This window comes from Poecilia mexicana, unplaced genomic scaffold (assembly GCF_051168715.1).
Source record: "Poecilia mexicana isolate PSO_F unplaced genomic scaffold, ASM5116871v1 scaffold_4, whole genome shotgun sequence".
In the NCBI taxonomy this organism is placed as follows: domain Eukaryota; kingdom Metazoa; phylum Chordata; class Actinopteri; order Cyprinodontiformes; family Poeciliidae; genus Poecilia; species Poecilia mexicana.
The window spans coordinates 2855440-2874476 of record NW_028263373.1 but is presented as its reverse complement, the minus strand read 5'-3'; the positions used below and the strand labels follow the sequence as shown (position 1 = coordinate 2874476).

At 40.8% G+C, this 19037-nt stretch overlaps 2 protein-coding genes and 1 pseudogene across 2 annotated transcripts; all 3 read right to left on the bottom strand.

Moving 5' to 3' along the window:
* Positions 1 to 103: 103 nt before the first annotated feature.
* Positions 104 to 2149, bottom strand: LOC148159885 (antiviral innate immune response effector IFIT1-like; annotated as a pseudogene).
* Positions 2150 to 6605: 4456 nt separating this feature from the next.
* On the bottom strand, positions 6606 to 8696 carry LOC148159884 (antiviral innate immune response effector IFIT1-like). Its single transcript, XM_088005239.1, has 2 exons — positions 8650 to 8696; positions 6606 to 8018 (listed from the first exon to the last, which is right to left on the bottom strand). Exons 1-2 carry the CDS (start codon positions 8694 to 8696, stop codon positions 6695 to 6697), a joined length of 1371 nt encoding a protein of 456 aa, XP_087861365.1. The 3' UTR covers positions 6606 to 6694.
* A 3832-nt stretch (positions 8697 to 12528) lies between these two features.
* LOC106923668 (uncharacterized) lies at positions 12529 to 18462 on the bottom strand. Its single transcript, XM_088005238.1, has 2 exons — positions 16135 to 18462; positions 12529 to 12665 (listed from the first exon to the last, which is right to left on the bottom strand). Exons 1-2 carry the CDS (start codon positions 17534 to 17536, stop codon positions 12529 to 12531), a joined length of 1539 nt encoding a protein of 512 aa, XP_087861364.1. The 5' UTR covers positions 17537 to 18462.
* Positions 18463 to 19037: the final 575 nt, after the last annotated feature.

Genomic DNA, 19037 nt, shown 5'->3' with positions numbered 1-19037 from the left:
ATTTCTGACCCAAACATGATGCCTATGTAAAGATCATAAATTCACCCAAAGCTGAACCACACTTCCTTATTACTGTCTTACAGCAGAAAAAGGACATTAGAGCTTATGGAGCAAACTGATTTAATGTTTACATCATTAATTTGGTGTGTTGATGTGAAACTTCTCGCCATGTTCAGTGTAAGACAGACGGTAAGATTCATCCTGACTGTTCATTCTCAAAGTTAAACGTCCAATGATGCCAAAAACTCCTGAACCTCTGGATAATTCAGGGTCTCTGATCTTCAGTTTGACTGATTCTGATTCCTCAGGCTGGTCTCAACCTCCCTGATCCTCCTGTACAGCTCAGGGTTTGTGTTTCTCAGTCGTCTTCAGCTGCCTCAGGCTTTTCTTTTGATACTTGGATGTTTCCTGGATCTCTGCTGCCTTCATGTGGTGCTCGATGGACCTGCCACTATCGTGTCCGCTGAAGTATAAATGCTTTGCGTAGCGACAGTAAAGCATCTGTAATCCTGCTGGATCCAGATCGTCTCTTTGTTCCAGCAGCTTTTCGTAAATCTTGTCAGCTTTGTTTTTTGTCTTTTGTTGCTTTGCATGCAAGTCTGCTAGAGTTATTTTGTGTTTAAGGCTGGATTCAGGATAAGCAGCAGCCACTCCTCCCACAGACGGATTGCTTCGTCAATCCTGCTGCCATCTGGATCACTGTGTTTACCAAAGATCTGCTTTCTGTAGCATTTTGCAGAAGACATTTTGGTGTATCGTGAGTCAGGATGTCTCCTCAGAGCCTCTTTGGCCATTTCAACAGCTTCATCTTTAGAGATGTGCTTTCTGTAAAGACGCAGTAATGAACCAAATCCACAGTAGCTGTTCATCGGTCTTTCTAGAACCCGTCCAGCCAACTCTCTTGCTTCATCCTGGACGTTTTCTCCGTTTGCAGCTTTGGCCTCCAGATAAAGAGCTGCAACATATAAGTTACCTGGATCTCGTTCTTTGGCTGATCTCAGTCTCTCAAAGACTTCGGGCTCTAAGATGCTCTGGCATTTTATGAGGAACTCTGCTGATAGTATGGCGTAGCTGCTCTGCCACTCCACGGTGTCCGGCTGCATCCGGATGGCTCTCTGGAAGAGCTCTGCAGCCTGCTGCTTCTTCTCTTTACCAAACTTCATCAGGGTCCAGGCCTTTTCAGCTAAGACCTCTGGGTGGCGCTCTAACCCAGGTGGAGCTGGGTATTTCCTCATCAGGCCGTCGACCTTTGACAGGTAGTCTTCACTCTTCTCATCTTCTCCCAGGTGATGGTGCAGCCAGGCCAGATTCCCAAAGTTCACCATCAACCAGGGACCTTCATCAGCGTTTTTCTGCCTCTGGAAGGTCTCAGCGGCCCGGTTGAAGAGGTTCAGGGCGTCTTTACTAGAGCCCAGTTTGTACTGGATGAAGCCCAGCAGGTTGTAGATGTGACCCAGCCAGACGTTTCCCTCATCTGAACCGATGTCCTGCAGGATGTTCAGTTCACAGGTAAGGTTGGGCCGCCTGGGCTGGAGCTCCCAGGTGAAGTGGCTCTGCAGGGCCTCCAGTTTGTCCTCCAGACTCTGAGCAGAACTGATGGGACATTAAACAGAAGTTAGCCAACAGCAGCAGAACAGCCACAGGGTGAGAGTAACACAGACAGGAAGCTGCAAAGACATTAAAGTGTTTTAATGTTTCTGGATCCTCCAGGCCTTCATCAAACTCGATGCTTTTTAAGCAAATGATCCATAAACAAACGGATAAGTTTAGTTTCTGCCACACGGCTCTCCAGGAGCATCGTCACCTGGACTAAAGGTCTGAATTAGATGAACAATCACTCCTAGGTGTTTCTCTTCTGACTTCTCAAAAATCAGGCTTTACTTTATCAGAACCAGATATTTATTCTAATTTTCTTCCTCCAGAATAACTTCATTCTGTAGAATCTGAATTACAAACAGAAAATGAACAGAAAAAATGGTCTAAAATCAAACCTCAGGTTTATCCCTAATTGGAGAATTAGATGTCCCTTTGACTGGTTCTAAATATACGATCTTTATCAGCAAAACGGCTTTTAGTTCATAACTTCTTTGATGATCTCATTATATTTGTAAGTGAAACATAAGTGAGATCTGGCTGAGCCTCACCTCATCCTGCTGCTGCTTCCTCTGGTTTTGCTCCCATGTATCAAACCTCTGGTGTCATGAAGCTCAGATCAGTGAAACAAAACCTTTATTGTTGAGCTCCACCAGGAAACGCTGAAGTATTTTTAGCTTCCCAGTTAAATAACACTTGATGCTGTTTGTGTTTCAGTTTCTCCTCCTTTAATGTTTAACAGTCTTGGTGTTAATCTCCAGTTGAAGTTTTAACTCCTTAATTTCTGAATTTATAAACGACTGTAAAAAAATTCTTAGTATTATTTGTATTTTTGCTGCTAAACAGATAATAAATTAGTTCATGATTATAAATTTGAACAATCCAGATATGTGGTGTAAATTTTAATTATTTCAGTTTTCAGTTAAATGCTGCTTGTTTCCCTGCTGGAGCCACATGGAGCTGATCTGTAAAGGGTTAATCAATCGATCAATCAACTTTATTTGGATCAGATTTCAGCAGCTCAGCAGGTCAACAAGCTTTTCAATATGGAGACATAAAAACATCAGCAACGCATCAGATGCTGCAGTTACTTCCTGTTTGTTGTTTATGAAGTGATCCAGTCTGGACTGGTTCCAGGTCTGGAATCAAATCAATCAATCAAATTTTATTTGTAAAGCACATTTCAGTAGCAAGGCATTTCAAAGTGCTTTACATAATTAAAATAAAAACAGCATGTGAGAAAGAGATTTAAAAGACATAATTAAAACGTAAACAGTGAGAAAGAGAAATAAAAAGCTGTAGAACTTTAGTAGAGACGCCACCAACTGGGACTCCAACCCTTTGGACTTTAGTCAAAACGCCGTTTGACAAGGACTCCAACCCTTTGGACTTTTTTTTCTTTTTTTTAAAGATAAAAACATTAAAATCACTGAAACAGTGAGAAAGAGAAAGACATTTTGAAAAAGATTAAAAAAAGATAAAAACATTAAAACCCTTTTAGGACTTCAGTTAAATGTCGTTTAACTGTCGTTTAACTGGGGCTCCAACCCTCTGGGACTTTAGTCAAAAACACTGTTTGACAAGGACTCCAACCTCCAGGTTTTTAGTTGAAACGCCGTCAACTGGGACTCTAAACCCCGTAGGACTTTAGTTAAACGTCATTTAACTGGGACGTTTTCCGGGGGGCTTTACATCATTAAAACGTAGACAATGAGAAAGAGAAATAAAAAGAACTTAATAAATAGATAAAAAGAAAAGATAAAAACATTAAAAACATCAAAGACATCAAACCCACTCTAACCCTAATTTAGCCATAAGCAGCTCTAAACAGGTGGGTTTTTAGTCAAGATTTAAAGGCACTCAGTGTTTCAGCTGTTTTACAGTTTTCTGGAAGTTTGTTCCAAATCTGTGGTGCATAGAAACTGAATGCTGCTTCTCCTCGTTTGGTTCTGGAATGGTTCTATTCTTTGCTGGTTCCAGGCCTGGTCTGGTTCCTGGTCTGGTTCCAGGTCTGGTCTATTTCCTGGTCTGGTTCCTGCTCTGGTCTATTTCCTGGTCTGGTTCCAGGTCTGGTCTGGTTCCAGGTCTGGTTCCTGGTCTGGTTCCTGGTCTGGTCTATTTCCTGGTCTGGTTCCAGGTCTGGTCTGGTTCCAGGTCTGGACTGGTTCTAGTCTGGTCTGGTTCCAGGTCTGGTCTGGTTCCTGCTCTGGTTCCAGGTCTGGTCTGGTTCCAGGTCTGGTCTGGTTCCTGCTCTGGTCTATTTCCTGGTCTGGTTCCAGGTCTGGTCTGGTTCCAGGTCTGGATTGGTTCTAGTCTGGTCTGGTTCCAGGTCTGGTCTGGTTCCAGGTCTGGTCTGGTTTTAGGTCTGGTCTGGTTCCTGGTCTGGTTCCAGATCTGGACTGGTTCCTGGTCTGGTCTATTTCCTGCTCTGGTTCCAGGTCTGGTCTGGTTCCAGGTCTGGTCTGGTTCCAGGTCTGGTCTGGTTTTAGGTCTGGTCTGGTTCCTGGTCTGGTTCCAGGTCTGGACTGGTTCCAGGTCTGGACTGGTTCTAGTCTGGTCTGGTTCCAGTTTCTCTGTTTCAACAGGAAACTTGTCATCCAGAGGTCAGAGGTCACATGTGGGGTCCCCCTGGGTCCATCCAGCAGGAAGCATATTGGTTACCATGACGACGCAGACGACCCGTTTATGGTCGTGTTCAGAGCCGGTGGTGATTTCTGCTTTAGTCTGCTGGTGTTTCTACATGAGCCTCACTGAGCAGCTGGTATGAGACCCTGACTGAGGGGGAAGGATGGTAATCATCACCTGGTGCCCTGACTTTCATTATTAGTTTGATTAATTATTGCCCTAAACAATTAGTTATTAATATTCATGAACCAAAACAACATCTCTGCGTTCACAGACCAGGTGGAAAATCTGGATATTTATGTTCTATTCAGACTCAGAACATCTGAAGTCGTCTGACTAAAAGCTGCAATAAACATTTGGGTCTAGATATTCAACAGTCTAGATATTCAACAGTCTAGATATTCAACAGTCTAGATATTTAACAGTCTAGATATTTAACTGTCTAGATATTTAACAGTCTAGATATTCAACAGTCTAGATATTCAACAGTCTAGATATTTATTAGTCTAGATATTTAACAGTCTAGATATTTAACAGTCTAGATATTTAACAGTCTAGATATTCAACAGTCTAGATATTCAACAGTCTAGATATTCAACAGTCTAGATATTTATTAGTCTAGATATTTAACAGTCTAGATATTTAACAGTCTAGATATTTAACTGTCTAGATATTCAACAGTCTAGATATTCAACAGTCTAGATATTTAACAGTCTAGATATTTATTAGTCTAGATATTCAACAGTCTAGATATTCAACAGTCTAGATATTCAACAGTCTAGATATAGAGGCCTAGAGGGCTGTCCAGACGGCTAAAAGGATTCTGAGACAGACTGATCCATTTTTGGCCCTGATGATTTACAGATCAACTCCCATTCAAGCAACTGGCGTGAGCCCAGCCCAACTTATGCTAGGTAGACAGATCAGAACCACGATACCGATGTTGGAAACGAAGTTGCGGATCTACAGCTCGTCAGATCAACTGATGCGAAGACAAAAGAAAACTATGTGCGGAACAGCAGACATGGTGCCAAACCACTACCAGAACTCCAACCAGGACACAGTGTTTCAGTGAAACTGGACATTAAAAAGGGATGGACAGAACCAGCTACTGTTCTACAAAAGTGTGATTCACCTCGATCATACCTTGTCCAGACCGAGTCAGGAGTCTTGAGGAGGAACCGCCGACACCTGAGACCCATCCTCAGTAACCCACCTAGAGTGAAAATGAGCTACACCCATCTTCTTCACCTGTAGAACCAGGGAGTGACTCTGCAGACCCGGTTAATCTTAACTTACCTGGGACTCCAGTTCGTACAACTTCTAGTGGCAGAGCTGTTAAATTACCTAAAAAATACGCTGATTACACCAACTGAAGAGGTTATCCGGCTATTCTGACCTATGCAATTATGGGCATGATAGTGAGGTTTATTCTGAGAAGGTCCTGTTGGGCTTGAGTTAAATATTTTACTTCAGCTAAGGCTAATATAAAAAGAAAATCATTGCATGTTTGAAGAAGAAAGACGTGTTTGGAACCCCATGCTCTGTTTAAAAAAAAGAGAGAGAAAATCCGCTGTTAATTTGTTACTTTGTCTTAAAAGACTCAAAGAAAGGGTGATGTAATGTAATGGAACTATTTATGTGTAAGGTTACATTGGAGTAGAACCAGGAAGTGACGTAAGCAGGAGAGACGTTAGAGCCGACAACACAATGTGTTAGTGTGATGTTCAACATTAAAGACGTTCAAACGTAATACTGGTGGCATCCTTGACTCGACATAACACTACAGGATACACTTCTCCTTTCACACTGAACACACACAGAGAGACAGAGAGACACACACACCAACACACACACAGAGATACACACACACACACACACACACAGAGAGAGATACACAGACACACACACACAGAGACACACACACACAGAGAGACAGAGAGACACACACACCAACACACACACCGACACACACACACACACACACACACACACACACAGAGAGAGATACACAGACACACACACACAGAGACACACACACACAGAGAGACAGAGAGACACACACACCAACACACACACCGACACACACACACACACACACAGAGATACACACACACAGAGAGACAGAGAGACACACACACCAACACACACACCGACACACACACACACACACACAGAGACACACACACACACACAGACACACACACGTGGCCCAACAGTCTGGATAGTTAGTGAGTCAGAACTCAGCAGAACCAGTTTTGGTTTCAGCTGCAGTTCTTTACAGGTAAAAAAATAAATGATAGAAATGTCATTTCCTCAGAATCAAGGCTTTATTCTACAGATTTTCAAAACGGGTAAATAAAACAATGTGATAAAACATTATTCATCATTTTATTGGATTTTACAGAGATACAAATCATTTGAAGTGACTCTGGAACATCGTACAGATTTTATATGATCTTCAGGACTTTAATATTCACTGATTCTGAGCTCCAGGCTGAATTGTCAGGCTGGTCAGAAGTTTGCTTATTTCTTCAAACAGTTCAGGGTTTCTGTTTTTTCTGACCGTCTTCTCCAGCTCTGTAATGCTGCTCTGTCGATACTTGGATTCTACCTGGATCTCTGCTGCCCTCATGTGGTAAATGGTTGACTTGCGGCTCTCGTTCCTAATGAAGTATAAATGTTTGGCGTATAAGTTGTACAGCTTCTGTTTTTCCTCTGGATCCAGATCTTCTCTCAGCAGCTGGTCTTTGTAAATCTGATGAGCTTTCTCTTTGTCTACCTCTGCATATAACTGTGCTAGAGTTATTTGACGTCTAAGAGAAGAGTCGTCATAAGCTGCAATCATTTCCTCCCACAGACTGATGGCTCGGTTGATCACGCTGCGGGAAGGTTTGGGTTCCCGGCGGTCCGGATTAAGGATCCTCTTCATGTGGCAGATGGCAGCAGATTTTTTAAAATATCGTGAGTCAGGATGTTTCTCTAGGGCCTTTTCAGCTATTTCAACAGCTTCATCTTTAGAGATTTTGTTTCTATACAGACGCAGTAATGGCATGATTCCATTGTAACTACTCGGAGGTCTTTCTAGAACCCGTCCAGCCAACTCTCTTGCTTCATCCTGGACGTTTTCTCCGTTTGCAGCTTTGGCCTCCAGATAAAGAGCTGCAACATATAAGTTACCTGGATCTCGTTCTTTGGCTGATCTCAGTCTCTCAAAGACTTCGGGCTCTAAGATGCTCTGGCATTTTATGAGGAACTCTGCTGATAGTATGGCGTAGCTGCTCTGCCACTCCACGGTGTCCGGCTGCATCCGGATGGCTCTCTGGAAGAGCTCTGCAGCCTGCTGCTTCTTCTCTTTATCAAACATCATCAGGGTCCAGGCCTTTTCAGCTAAGACCTCTGGGTGGCGCTCTAACCCAGGTGGAGCTGGGTATTTCCTCATCAGGCCGTCGACCTTTGACAGGTAGTCTTCACTCTTCTCATCTTCTCCCAGGTGATGGTGCAGCCAGGCCAGATTCCCAAAGTTCACCATCAACCAGGGACCTTCATCAGCGTTTTTCTGCCTCTGGAAGGTCTCAGCGGCCCGGTTGAAGAGGTTCAGGGCGTCTTTACTAGAGCCCAGTTTGTACTGGATGAAGCCCAGCAGGTTGCAGATGTGACCCAGCCAGACGTTTCCCTCATCTGAACCGATGTCCTGCAGGATGTTCAGTTCACAGGTAAGGTTGGGCCGCCTGGGCTGGAGCTCCCAGGTGAAGTGGCTCTGCAGGGCCTCCAGTTTGTCCTCCAGACTCTGAGCAGAACTGATGGGACATTAAACAGAAGTTAGCCAACAGCAGCAGAACAGCCACAGGCAGCCTGAACCTCCAGCCAGAGACACGACGGGAGGCTTTGTGTTGATAATGACAGTTCATTATCGGACACACCTTGTTTACAACCTGATAAATAGCAAGCTGTGATGTATTTCCAAACTTCAGTTTGACTCAACATGTTAACACGTAGAGGTCAAAATCTGGACCTGATCATCAGTCAGGTTGTAAATAGTTCAGCGGTCTGTAGCTGATGACTGTCTGATCAGTTCTGTTATCTTTATAGACACAATGAATAATTAGGGAGATGGTTTCACAAAATGTTCTGCTAATGACATCACAGCTGGTGCTTTTTATCAGCTTTAATCTGCCCTGGCCGGTCCCCTGTCAGCCAGCCGCAGGATGGTCGTCCTGACGTTGAACCCATTGCTCCAGTTAACGTGTCTGTTGGTGGAAATTTGCTCCACCAGTAAAAACTGAAACATGAATGGAGAAAACCTCGACTGCAAGTTCACAGAAATCTACAAAGAGAGACTGAAGTATCATTCAACACGAAAAGTGAAAAATCAACCAAGTCAAGACATCAGTCATCCATTCGGCTCGTCCTGCTGCCTGGATGTCCGACCCACAGCTTTCCCCCAGGAAGTCCAGCCTGTCGTCGATTCGAATCATCGGGTGTTTCAAACCCAGAGATGAACAGAACCATCTGGACCGATCACAGGCCGTTCATCAGCAGCGTTACTGAAAACCTGTTAAACAGGCTTTCAGTCCGGTTTCCATGGTTACCACAGCAGTGAGACCGGCCTAGTCAAAGAGTTCAATGACTTCCATAAACAGACGGTGGAAGAACCACAGAGCTGGTTCTGGTTCTGATCATGTCACTGAACTGACTGGAGAACTGGGTCGGACTCTCCAGTCCAGAACTCAACTAGTTCCAGGTCTGGTCTGGTTCCAGGTCTGGTCTGGTTCCAGGTCTGGACTGGTTCTAGTCTGGTCTGGTTCCAGGTCTGGTCTGGTTCTAGTCTGGTCTGGTTCCAGGTCTGGTCTGGTTCCAGGTCTGGTCTGGTTCCTGCTCTGGTCTATTTCCTGGTCTGGTTCCAGGTCTGGACTGGTTCCAGATCTGGACTGGTTCCAGTTTCTCTGTTTCAACAGGAAACTTGTCATCCAGAGGTCAGAGGTCACATGTGGGGTCCCCCGGGCTCCATCCAGCAGGAAGCATATTGGTTACCATGACGACGCAGACGACCCGTTTATGGTCGTGTTCAGAGCCGGTGGTGATTTCTGCTTTAGTCTGCTGGTGTTTCTACATGAGCCTCACTGAGCAGCTGGTATGAGACCCTGACTGAGGGGGAAGGATGGTAATCATCACCTGGTGCCCTGACTTTCATTATTAGTTTGATTAATTATTGCCCTAAACAATTAGTTATTAATATTCATGAACCAAAACAACATCTCTGCGTTCACAGACCAGGTGGAAAATCTGGATATTTATGTTCTATTCAGACTCAGAACATCTGAAGTCGTCTGACTAAAAGCTGCAATAAACATTTGGGTCTAGATATTCAACAGTCTAGATATTCAACAGTCTAGATATTCAACAGTCTAGATATTCAACTGTCCAAATATTTAACAGTCTAGATATTTAACAGTCTAGATATTCAACAGTCTAGATATTCAACAGTCTAGATATTTATTAGTCTAGATATTTAACTGTCTAGATATTTAACAGTCTAGATATTCAACTGTCTAAATATTCAACAGTCTAGATATTTAACAGTCTAGATATTTATTAGTCTAGATATTTAACTGTCTAGATATTTAACAGTCTAGATATTCAACTGTCTAGATATTCAACAGTCTAGATATTTAACAGTCTAGATATTTATTAGTCTAGATATTTAACTGTCTAGATATTTAACTGTCTAGATATTTAACTGTCTAGATATTCAACAGTCTAGATATTTAACAGTCTAGATATTCAACAGTCTAGATATTTAACAGTCTAGATATTTATTAGTCTAGATATTTAACTGTCTAGATATTTAACAGTCTAGATATTCAACTGTCTAGATATTCAACAGTCTAGATATTTAACAGTCTAGATATTTATTAGTCTAGATATTTAACTGTCTAGATATTTAACAGTCTAGATATTCAACTGTCTAGATATTCAACAGTCTAGATATTTAACAGTCTAGATATTCAACAGTCTAGATATTTAACAGTCTAGATATTTATTAGTCTAGATATTTAACTGTCTAGATATTTAACAGTCTAGATATTCAACTGTCTAGATATTCAACAGTCTAGATATTCAACAGTCTAGATATTCAACAGTCTAGATATTTAACAGTCTAGATATTTATTAGTCTAGATATTTAACTGTCTAGATATTTAACAGTCTAGATATTTAACAGTCTAGATATTTAACAGTCTAGATATTCAACAGTCTAGATATTTAACAGTCTAGATATTCAACTGTCTAGATATTCAACAGTCTAGATATTTAACAGTCTAGATATTCAACTGTCTAGATATTTATTAGTCTAGATATTCAACAATATAGATATTTAACAGTCTAGATATTTATTAGTCTAGATATTTAACAGTCTAGATATTCAACTGTCTAGATATTCAACAGTCTAGATATTTATTAGTCTAGATATTTAACAGTCTAGATATTCAACTGTCTAGATATTTATTAGTCTAGATATTCAACAGTCTAGATATTCAACTGTCTAGATATTTAACAGTCTAGATATTCAACTGTCTAGATATTCAACAGTCTAGATATTTAACAGTCTAGATATTCAACTTGTAGCTCCAAAGTGACAACACTGGCACGGCTTTCTTTTTGACAGGCTCTTTTAATAAATGCCGTGAAAACTATAAAAAACAAAACACAAAGCTTAGACATAGACACATTTACAGACAGGTAACACATGCTTTAACAAAATTACCTCGTGGCCGCCTGCCACTTCGGAGGTTGGTCTTCAACAGATTAAAACTTCGTAGACCGCTCTAAATCAAAATATTAAGTCATTAAAACACCAAAACCAATAAATTTACAAAATAACACAAACATAACTGCAAAATACCATAACAACACAAGACACAAGACTGCTACATGCGCTCACCTCCAAGTTTCGCTCCTTCTCTGTTAATCCAAATCTCACAGAACAAATCACATATACGAATCTCGCGATAACTTTCAACAACATAGTTCTGACACGAAATAAAATAATAATTTACACAAATCTCAAGACGTGAATCAACAACTTAAATACATAACAGTTAGAAATACATTTTTTAATAACAAAACATTTTAGTGACACTTACACTCCCACCAAAATCACTATTTGGTTCTCAATGTGATTTTCTAATGAGTGTCAAGATTACAGGCTGTTTTGTTCTGTATCAGTCTCAAGTAATGTCACTACTTTGTGAATAGGTCTTTCTAAATATATGAACCTTGTCAGTGGTTTTCCTTTGTCAAATGTCGTTTCACTGGTCTTTAGTTTCACCTTTCGGACCTTGCCGTCTGGGCTTTCTGGAGTCTCTACAACTAGAGCTAGTTTCCATTTACATCTTGGCACATTATCATCTTGTAGGATCACAATGTCATTAATGTGCAGGTTCTGCGAGACTTTCTGCCATTTTTGTCGCTGTTGGAGATTTAGCAGATATTCTCGTTTCCATCTTTGCCAAAACTCGTTTGCTAGAAATTGTACTCGTCTCCATCTTTTGTTCAAGTACAAATCCTCTCTGCAAAACTGTCCTGGAGGGGGAAGAATAACTGAAGACTTCATCGTTAATATGTGATTGGGAGTTAATGGCTCTGAACTTAAGGGATCGTTAAGAAACTCCACGCTTAAGGGTCTGCTGTTAATGATAGCCATTGTCTCGTAAAGAAGTGTTCTTAGACTAGTTGTGTCAAGTCTGTTTGAGAATTTATCTAACATTGCTGTTAGTATGCTTCGTGCTGTTCGAATTTGGCGTTCCCAGATGCCTCCCATGTGGCTAGCTGATGGAACGTTCATCACAAACTCACAACCAATAGCTCTTTGTGGTTCTTGGTCCATATCCTTTATTAGCTTCAAAAACTCTCTTCTGGCTCCCATAAAGTTTGTTCCTTGGTCACATCTTAATTGTCGAACAGGACCTCTTATGGCAATCAACACCCGAAGAGCGTTCATGAAAGCATCAGTTGATAAGTCATCAAGTGTTTCAATACGCACAGCTCGTGAACATAAGCATGTGAACAATAATCCATATCTTTTGACTTCCTTTCTTCCTTCCTTTACCATGAATGGACCAAAACAGTCGACACCACAATAGGTGAAAGGAGGTGCTGTTTTTGTTCTTACTTCTGGTAACTCTGCCATCTGTTGGACATTTGTAGCCCTTCTATACTTTCTACATTTAACACAATGGTAAATGTACGAAGAAACCATACTTCCACATCCTAAAATCCATATGCCATTTGCACGCAATTCATTTACAGTCATGCCTCTTCCTTGATGATGTACACGTTCATGGTAGTGTTTAATGAGGAGGGCTGATACATTGGACTCCTTGGGAAGAATTGCGGGATGTTTGACATGATGGTGTAAGGCTGATTGGGACAATCTTCCTCCCACCCTGAGTACATCAGAGTTGTCCAAGAAAGCATTTAGTTTCTTCAGTCTGTTATGCTTGTGCAGAGAATTTGCCTTCTGAGATCTGATTTTCTGTATTTCCTCAGTAAAAGCTTCTCTTTGCACTAGCTTGATAATGAACACTTCTGTGTCTCTCCTCTCTTCCAGATCTGTTGTTTTGTTTGTTCTTTCTTGAACGCCTTTAAACTCTTTTATGCATCGTTTGAGTCTGGCAATAGCCTTTACTGCTCTTAACCATTCAGAGAACTTCTTTAGACGCTCTAGAACAGGGTTCATTTCTTTTGACTGCACGGTGTATGCATGACCCTTACGGAGTTCAGGATCTGTCTCTTCAACTTCTCCCACCATTTCCCCTTTGATTGGAAGATCTTGTTTCCAAAGGAAATCTGGACCCCTTAACCAGTTTGATTCTTTCAGTTGTTCAGCTGTTAAACCCCTAGAGGCCTGATCAGCCGGATTTTCTTCTGAGCTGACATGCTGCCATTTTTCAGGACTTGTACTTTGTCTTATTCGTTGAATCCGATTGGCAACGAATGTGTGAAACCTTTTAGCATCATTGCTTATGTATGCCAGTACGACTTCTGAATCTGTCCAATAATATTCCAGTAGATTTTCAATTTCCAATTCTTGTTTGATTACATCTGCGTTGCGGACTGAAGTCACAGCTGACGTCAGTTCAAGCCTTGGGATGGTAATTTGTTTAATGGGCGTAACTCTCGCTTTTCCCATGACAAGTGAACAGCTTATCTGTCCTTCCTTGCTTATTGCTCTAAGGTATGAACATGCACCATAACCGTTGAGACTTGCATCCGAGAAGTTATGCAATTCATACTTTATGATGTTGATGTCTTGTGAGTAGCTTCGTGGGATCTTCAGAGCTGCCAGCTTAGGCAAGTCTCTCAACCATGCTTCCCATCGTGACAGAATGTGGTCTGGAAGATCATCATCCCAGTTAACCTTGTCTTTGCATAATGTTTGGAGTATTTGCTTTCCAATCAATGTGAATGGGGCGACAAACCCAAGAGGGTCATAGATAGAAGCAACGGTCGAGAGTACCCCTCTTCTGGTCAATGGGTTGTCTTTCACTTGAACTCTGAACTGAAATTCGTCCACTTCTACACACCATTGTACTCCAAGTGCACGCTCAATGTGGAGTTCTCCAAAAGCCATGTTCTGATTTTTGGATTCAGCTTGTTCTTCTTGGGAGATTGTTGCAAGCACTTCTTTATTGTTTGACACAAACTTATGTAAATGTAGGTTGCCTGTTTTGCAAAGTTCCCTGGACTCTTTGACCAGCTGTATGGCTTTGGCTGTTGATGTTACACTAGCAAGTCCATCGTCGACGTAAAACCCTCTTTGGATGAACTCAACAGTTTCTTTACTGAACTTGTTTCTTCCTTGCGATGCAATGTGTTTGAGTCCAAAATTACAACATCCAGGAGATGAGGCTGCTCCGAAAAGATGCACCTTCATCCTGTAAACGGAAGGTTCGGAGTTCAAATCACCTTTGTCCCACCAAAGAAATCTTAAATAATCTTGATGCTCCTTAATGACGTGGAATTGGTGGAACATTCTTTCCACATCACACATAATGGCGACGGGGCCCTTTCTGAATCGGCATAACACTCCAATCAGTGTATTGGTAAGATCCGGTCCAGTCAAAAGATGATCATTGAGAGATGTTCCTTGGAAGCGTGCAGAACAATCAAAAACCACACGGATTTTCTCAGGTTTGTGGGGGTGGTAAACCCCATGGTGTGGGATGTACCATGCTGTCTTGTTGTCCAGTTCTTGTTCTGGCACCTTTTCTGCATCTCCGCGAGTTATAACATCATTCATGAACTTGACATAATCTTTATAGTATTTCTCATCCCTTTTGAGTCGACGTTCCAATGAAGACAATCTGTGTTCAGCACTTTGCTTATTATTTGGGAGATTCGGACTATCTGTTTTGAATGGTAACGGGAGTTCGTAGTGACCATCTTTCTTCTGTTTTATGCCTTTAGTAACCTTTGACATGAACAAAATGTCTTCTTGTGAAACTGGATTGTCATCTGTTGCATGTTCAGAGAAATCAGATTCTAAAGCTTTTATCACATCAGTTGGACTGACTTCCTTTACTTGAGTTCTGCATACGAAATGTACTCGTTGTTTGAGTTCAACTGCTGGTTGTGAAACAGGAAATACTTCACGAACAATGATTCTGTGACTTGTGCCGATGACATCATTGTGATTTTGAACTTGAGACGAGCAACCAACTATGCTCCAGCCGAGATCGGTTAACTGTGCGTAAGGTTGGTTCTCTTTGCCTGCAAGAACTTTACGTGGTAGGAGAGCTTGTTGACAGTTATAGCCAATAAGTAGACCAACTTTGCATTCAAGCAGTGGAGGTAGCTTTTCTGCCAACTTTTCCAGATGGGGCCACTTTAAGGCGGTTTCAGACGTTGGTATATGTGACTTGTTGACAGGAATATACTCTCTTGTGTAGACTGGTGGCAACGTGATTCTCTTTTCATCTTTATATCCTCTAACTTGAAGGTTTACCAGTTTGTCACATGGTATAACTGTTGACTTTGCAGACATAGTCGATAAGCGCAGATTGACTTTACTTTTATTTGTGTCAAGATCTTGGGCTACTTCATCCAGGATGAAGGAAGTATCACTCTGTGAATCAAGGAGTGCATAAACTAAAACCTCTCTGTCTGGGTTGTTCTTTGATGAAACCCATACAGGTAGTATAGAGGAAGTCAATGTGCTTGAAGTTTCTTGAGCTACTCTGTTAGAGATCGCAATCGATGATTTGTCTCCTTCCTTAGAATCAGCTTCGTCCTCATCTTGAGACCTTTCACTCACTGCAGGTATTATCCTTTTACGTTCAACGAATGTGTCATCGTGCAGACAGGTTGGATGTCTCTTTTGACATTTTTCACATGTGCTCCTTTTGTTACACTTCTTGGAATGATGTCCTTTCTTTAAACACCCAAAACACAGTCTTTCTGCTTGTGTAAACTTGATACGGTCTTGGAGTGGAGCTTCTGTGAATTTGAAACATTTATCAAGTGTGTGACCATTTCTTTTGCAGAACAGACATGATACATTATTTGTGTGATTTGAGTTTGTTGTTAGAGTTTTTGCTTGAATGACTTGGTTGCGTAATTGTTTGGGTTTACTTATTTCCAAACCTTTAAGAGCTTGCATTGAGGCTATGGGATCACATGCTAAGTCTGCTTCAGTGGATACAAAATCAGCAAACACGTGAAAAGATGGATATTCTCCATCACTAGCCTTTCTTATTTTCATGGCTGTCCGGTTCCATCTTGTGGTCAACCAATCTGGGAGTTTTACCAAGAGCTTCTGGATTTCCATACAATCATTAAGAACCTCCAATGACCTTATGTGTAACATTGCAGCTTCACAATTCTTCAGGAAGTCAGCAAATTCTCTTAACTCACTTCCATCCTTGGAGTTTATTTTAGGCCAACTGTGAAGTTTGTCTCTGAAACATTTCCCTATGGTGAACAGATCTCCATAACGTTTTTCCAGCACTTTCCAAGCTGAGTCATATGCTTCATCTGTTCCCACAAGAAGAAAACCTTCAACTGCTTTCTTTGCGGGTCCACCAAGGTACTTTCTGAGGTAATAGAGTCTCTCATTCTTTGGAATATTTTTCCTTTCTATCAGGGTTTCAAATGACAACTGCCAATCCTTGAACTTTAAAGGGTCACCAGTGAACAATGTAGGTTCTGGAGTTGGTAGACGATTAGCACTTATTGCTTCTGCTAGGATTCCAACTAGCTCATAATTTGACTGTTGTTGAGCTGCAACAAAGGAAACTTGTGTAGCTTGAGGGATGAATGGTGGACTTGATGATTTAAGTGTTTGGCTCATGGTAGCCTTAGGTTGTTCGCCAGGACTTTGTTGAGTTTGGTTTACTACTGTAGGAATTTGTAGCACAGATCCAGTGCTTGTAGCGTAATGGAATTGGGTTACATTTAGAGCTGGAGAAGAACTGTGTGCTGTGACAGGAATTGCTTGGATTTCACTTTCTGCTTTAATGCTCTGTGATGAACTCTGACTTGCAGAAATACTTTCAGCTTCTTCATAAACCTTTACTCTTGCTTTTGCAGCATTGAAAATTTTAATTTCTTCCAAGCGTTTAATCTTTCTTCGCTGCTCTTCCATTGCTTGCTGCCTTTCCAAATTCTCACGTTCCAGTTTTTGTAACTCAATAGTTTCCTTTTCTTGCTCTTCCATAACTGTTAATATTTCTTGAGATGCAGCTGCTTCAGCCTCTGCTTCCAATCTCTTAGTTGTTTGTGAACTACTTGAGCTACTTTTAGACCTTCTGGATTTTGACCTTGATGTCGTACTTTCAGATCCTAAACATGACCCAAAATCTGGCCATGGCTCTTTGTCATCTTCTGCAAGGTCTCCTTGCAGTTGTTTCTCAGCTCTTCTGACAATGAATGCTGAAAGTGATGTACATGCATCCACTTTGCGCCTTAGGTCTCCATCAGGCATTTGTATTTGTCGTATTTCTTCATAAATGATTTGCATATCTCTGCAGGTGATGTTTACATTATTAATGAGCTCCTTTAATTCACTGTCTGAAGCTTCTTTTCTTAGTATTACTTTGCTCAGTCTTGCTTCATATCTCCATTTTTCAAAACCGACTGCATATCTGTGTTGAAGAGTTTTAAGTTTCTCTTCTTGAAGCTCTTTACCTTTTTCGGTTAATGTTCTTACTCTTTCACTTCTTCGAACAGTCTGTGGTTCTGAGATTTGCTCAGCATCATTTTCTTCCACTTCAGTACATGATACAGCAGAGAGCTCCTTATGGTCTTTGTCAGTCATCTTATAAGTCTGGTTAAATGTCACTCAAAATTGCAAACACTCGTTCAAATGTCTAACTCATGTGACTTGAAAATTACTTTACACTGTAGCGGTAATGAGCTTCACACTTAAAACAAATGTATTTCAACTTAAAGAACTCTGGTAACGTCGCACTTAGTTTGATCTCAAGATGAATACACAACACTCTTACACTTAACAACAATGCATTACTTTGAAGTTTAGTAGAAAGTAAGTAACCCTTTGACAAATGTGTTAGAGAAACTTATTGTGGCTTTAAACTTCACTTAAACCACTCTTATTCTACCTTTAACACTGTCCTTTCTTAATTTCCACCTTACTTCAGTTGTCCAAGGTTGTTGCTGCTGTGCTTGACTTCTTGTGAGCGGTGATCTTGACAAATGGCGCCCTCTTGTGTTGCATCACGGTACCGTCACTCACTGCAGCTGCCGTCGTCTTAGCGAGCTTCTTAGCCGGCGCTGGCTGGGCGAGTTTTCACTGTAGCTCCAAAGTGACAACACTGGCACGGCTTTCTTTTTGACAGGCTCTTTTAATAAATGCCGTGAAAACTATAAAAAACAAAACACAAAGCTTAGACATAGACACATTTACAGACAGGTAACACATGCTTTAACAAAATTACCTCGTGGCCGCCTGCCACTTCGGAGGTTGGTCTTCAACAGATTAAAACTTCGTAGACCGCTCTAAATCAAAATATTAAGTCATTAAAACACCAAAACCAATAAATTTACAAAATAACACAAACATAACTGCAAAATACCATAACAACACAAGACACAAGACTGCTACATGCGCTCACCTCCAAGTTTCGCTCCTTCTCTGTTAATCCAAATCTCACAGAACAAATCACATATACGAATCTCGCGATAACTTTCAACAACATAGTTCTGACACGAAATAAAATAATAATTTACACAAATCTCAAGACGTGAATCAACAACTTAAATACATAACAGTTAGAAATACATTTTTTAATAACAAAACATTTTAGTGACACTTACACAACTGTCTAGATATTTATTAGTCTAGATATTCAACAGTCTAGATATTCAACTGTCTAGATATTCAACTTTCTAGATATTTATTAGTCTAGATATTCAACAGTCTAGATATTCAACAGTCTAGATATTTAACAGTCTAGATATTCAACTGTCTAGATATTCAACAGTCTAGATATTCACCAGTCTAGATATTTAACAGTCTAGATATTCAACTGTCTAGATATTCAACTTTCTAGATATTTATTAGTCTAGATATTCAACAGTCTAGATATTCAACAGTCTAGATATTTAACAGTCTAGATATTCAACTGTCTAGATATTCAACAGTCTAGATATTCACCAGTCTAGATATTTAACAGTCTAGATATTCAACAGTCTAGATATTCAACAGTCTAGATATTTAACAGTCTAGATATTCAACAGTCTAGATATTCAACAGTCTAGATATTTAACAGTCTAGATATTCAACAGTCTAGATATTC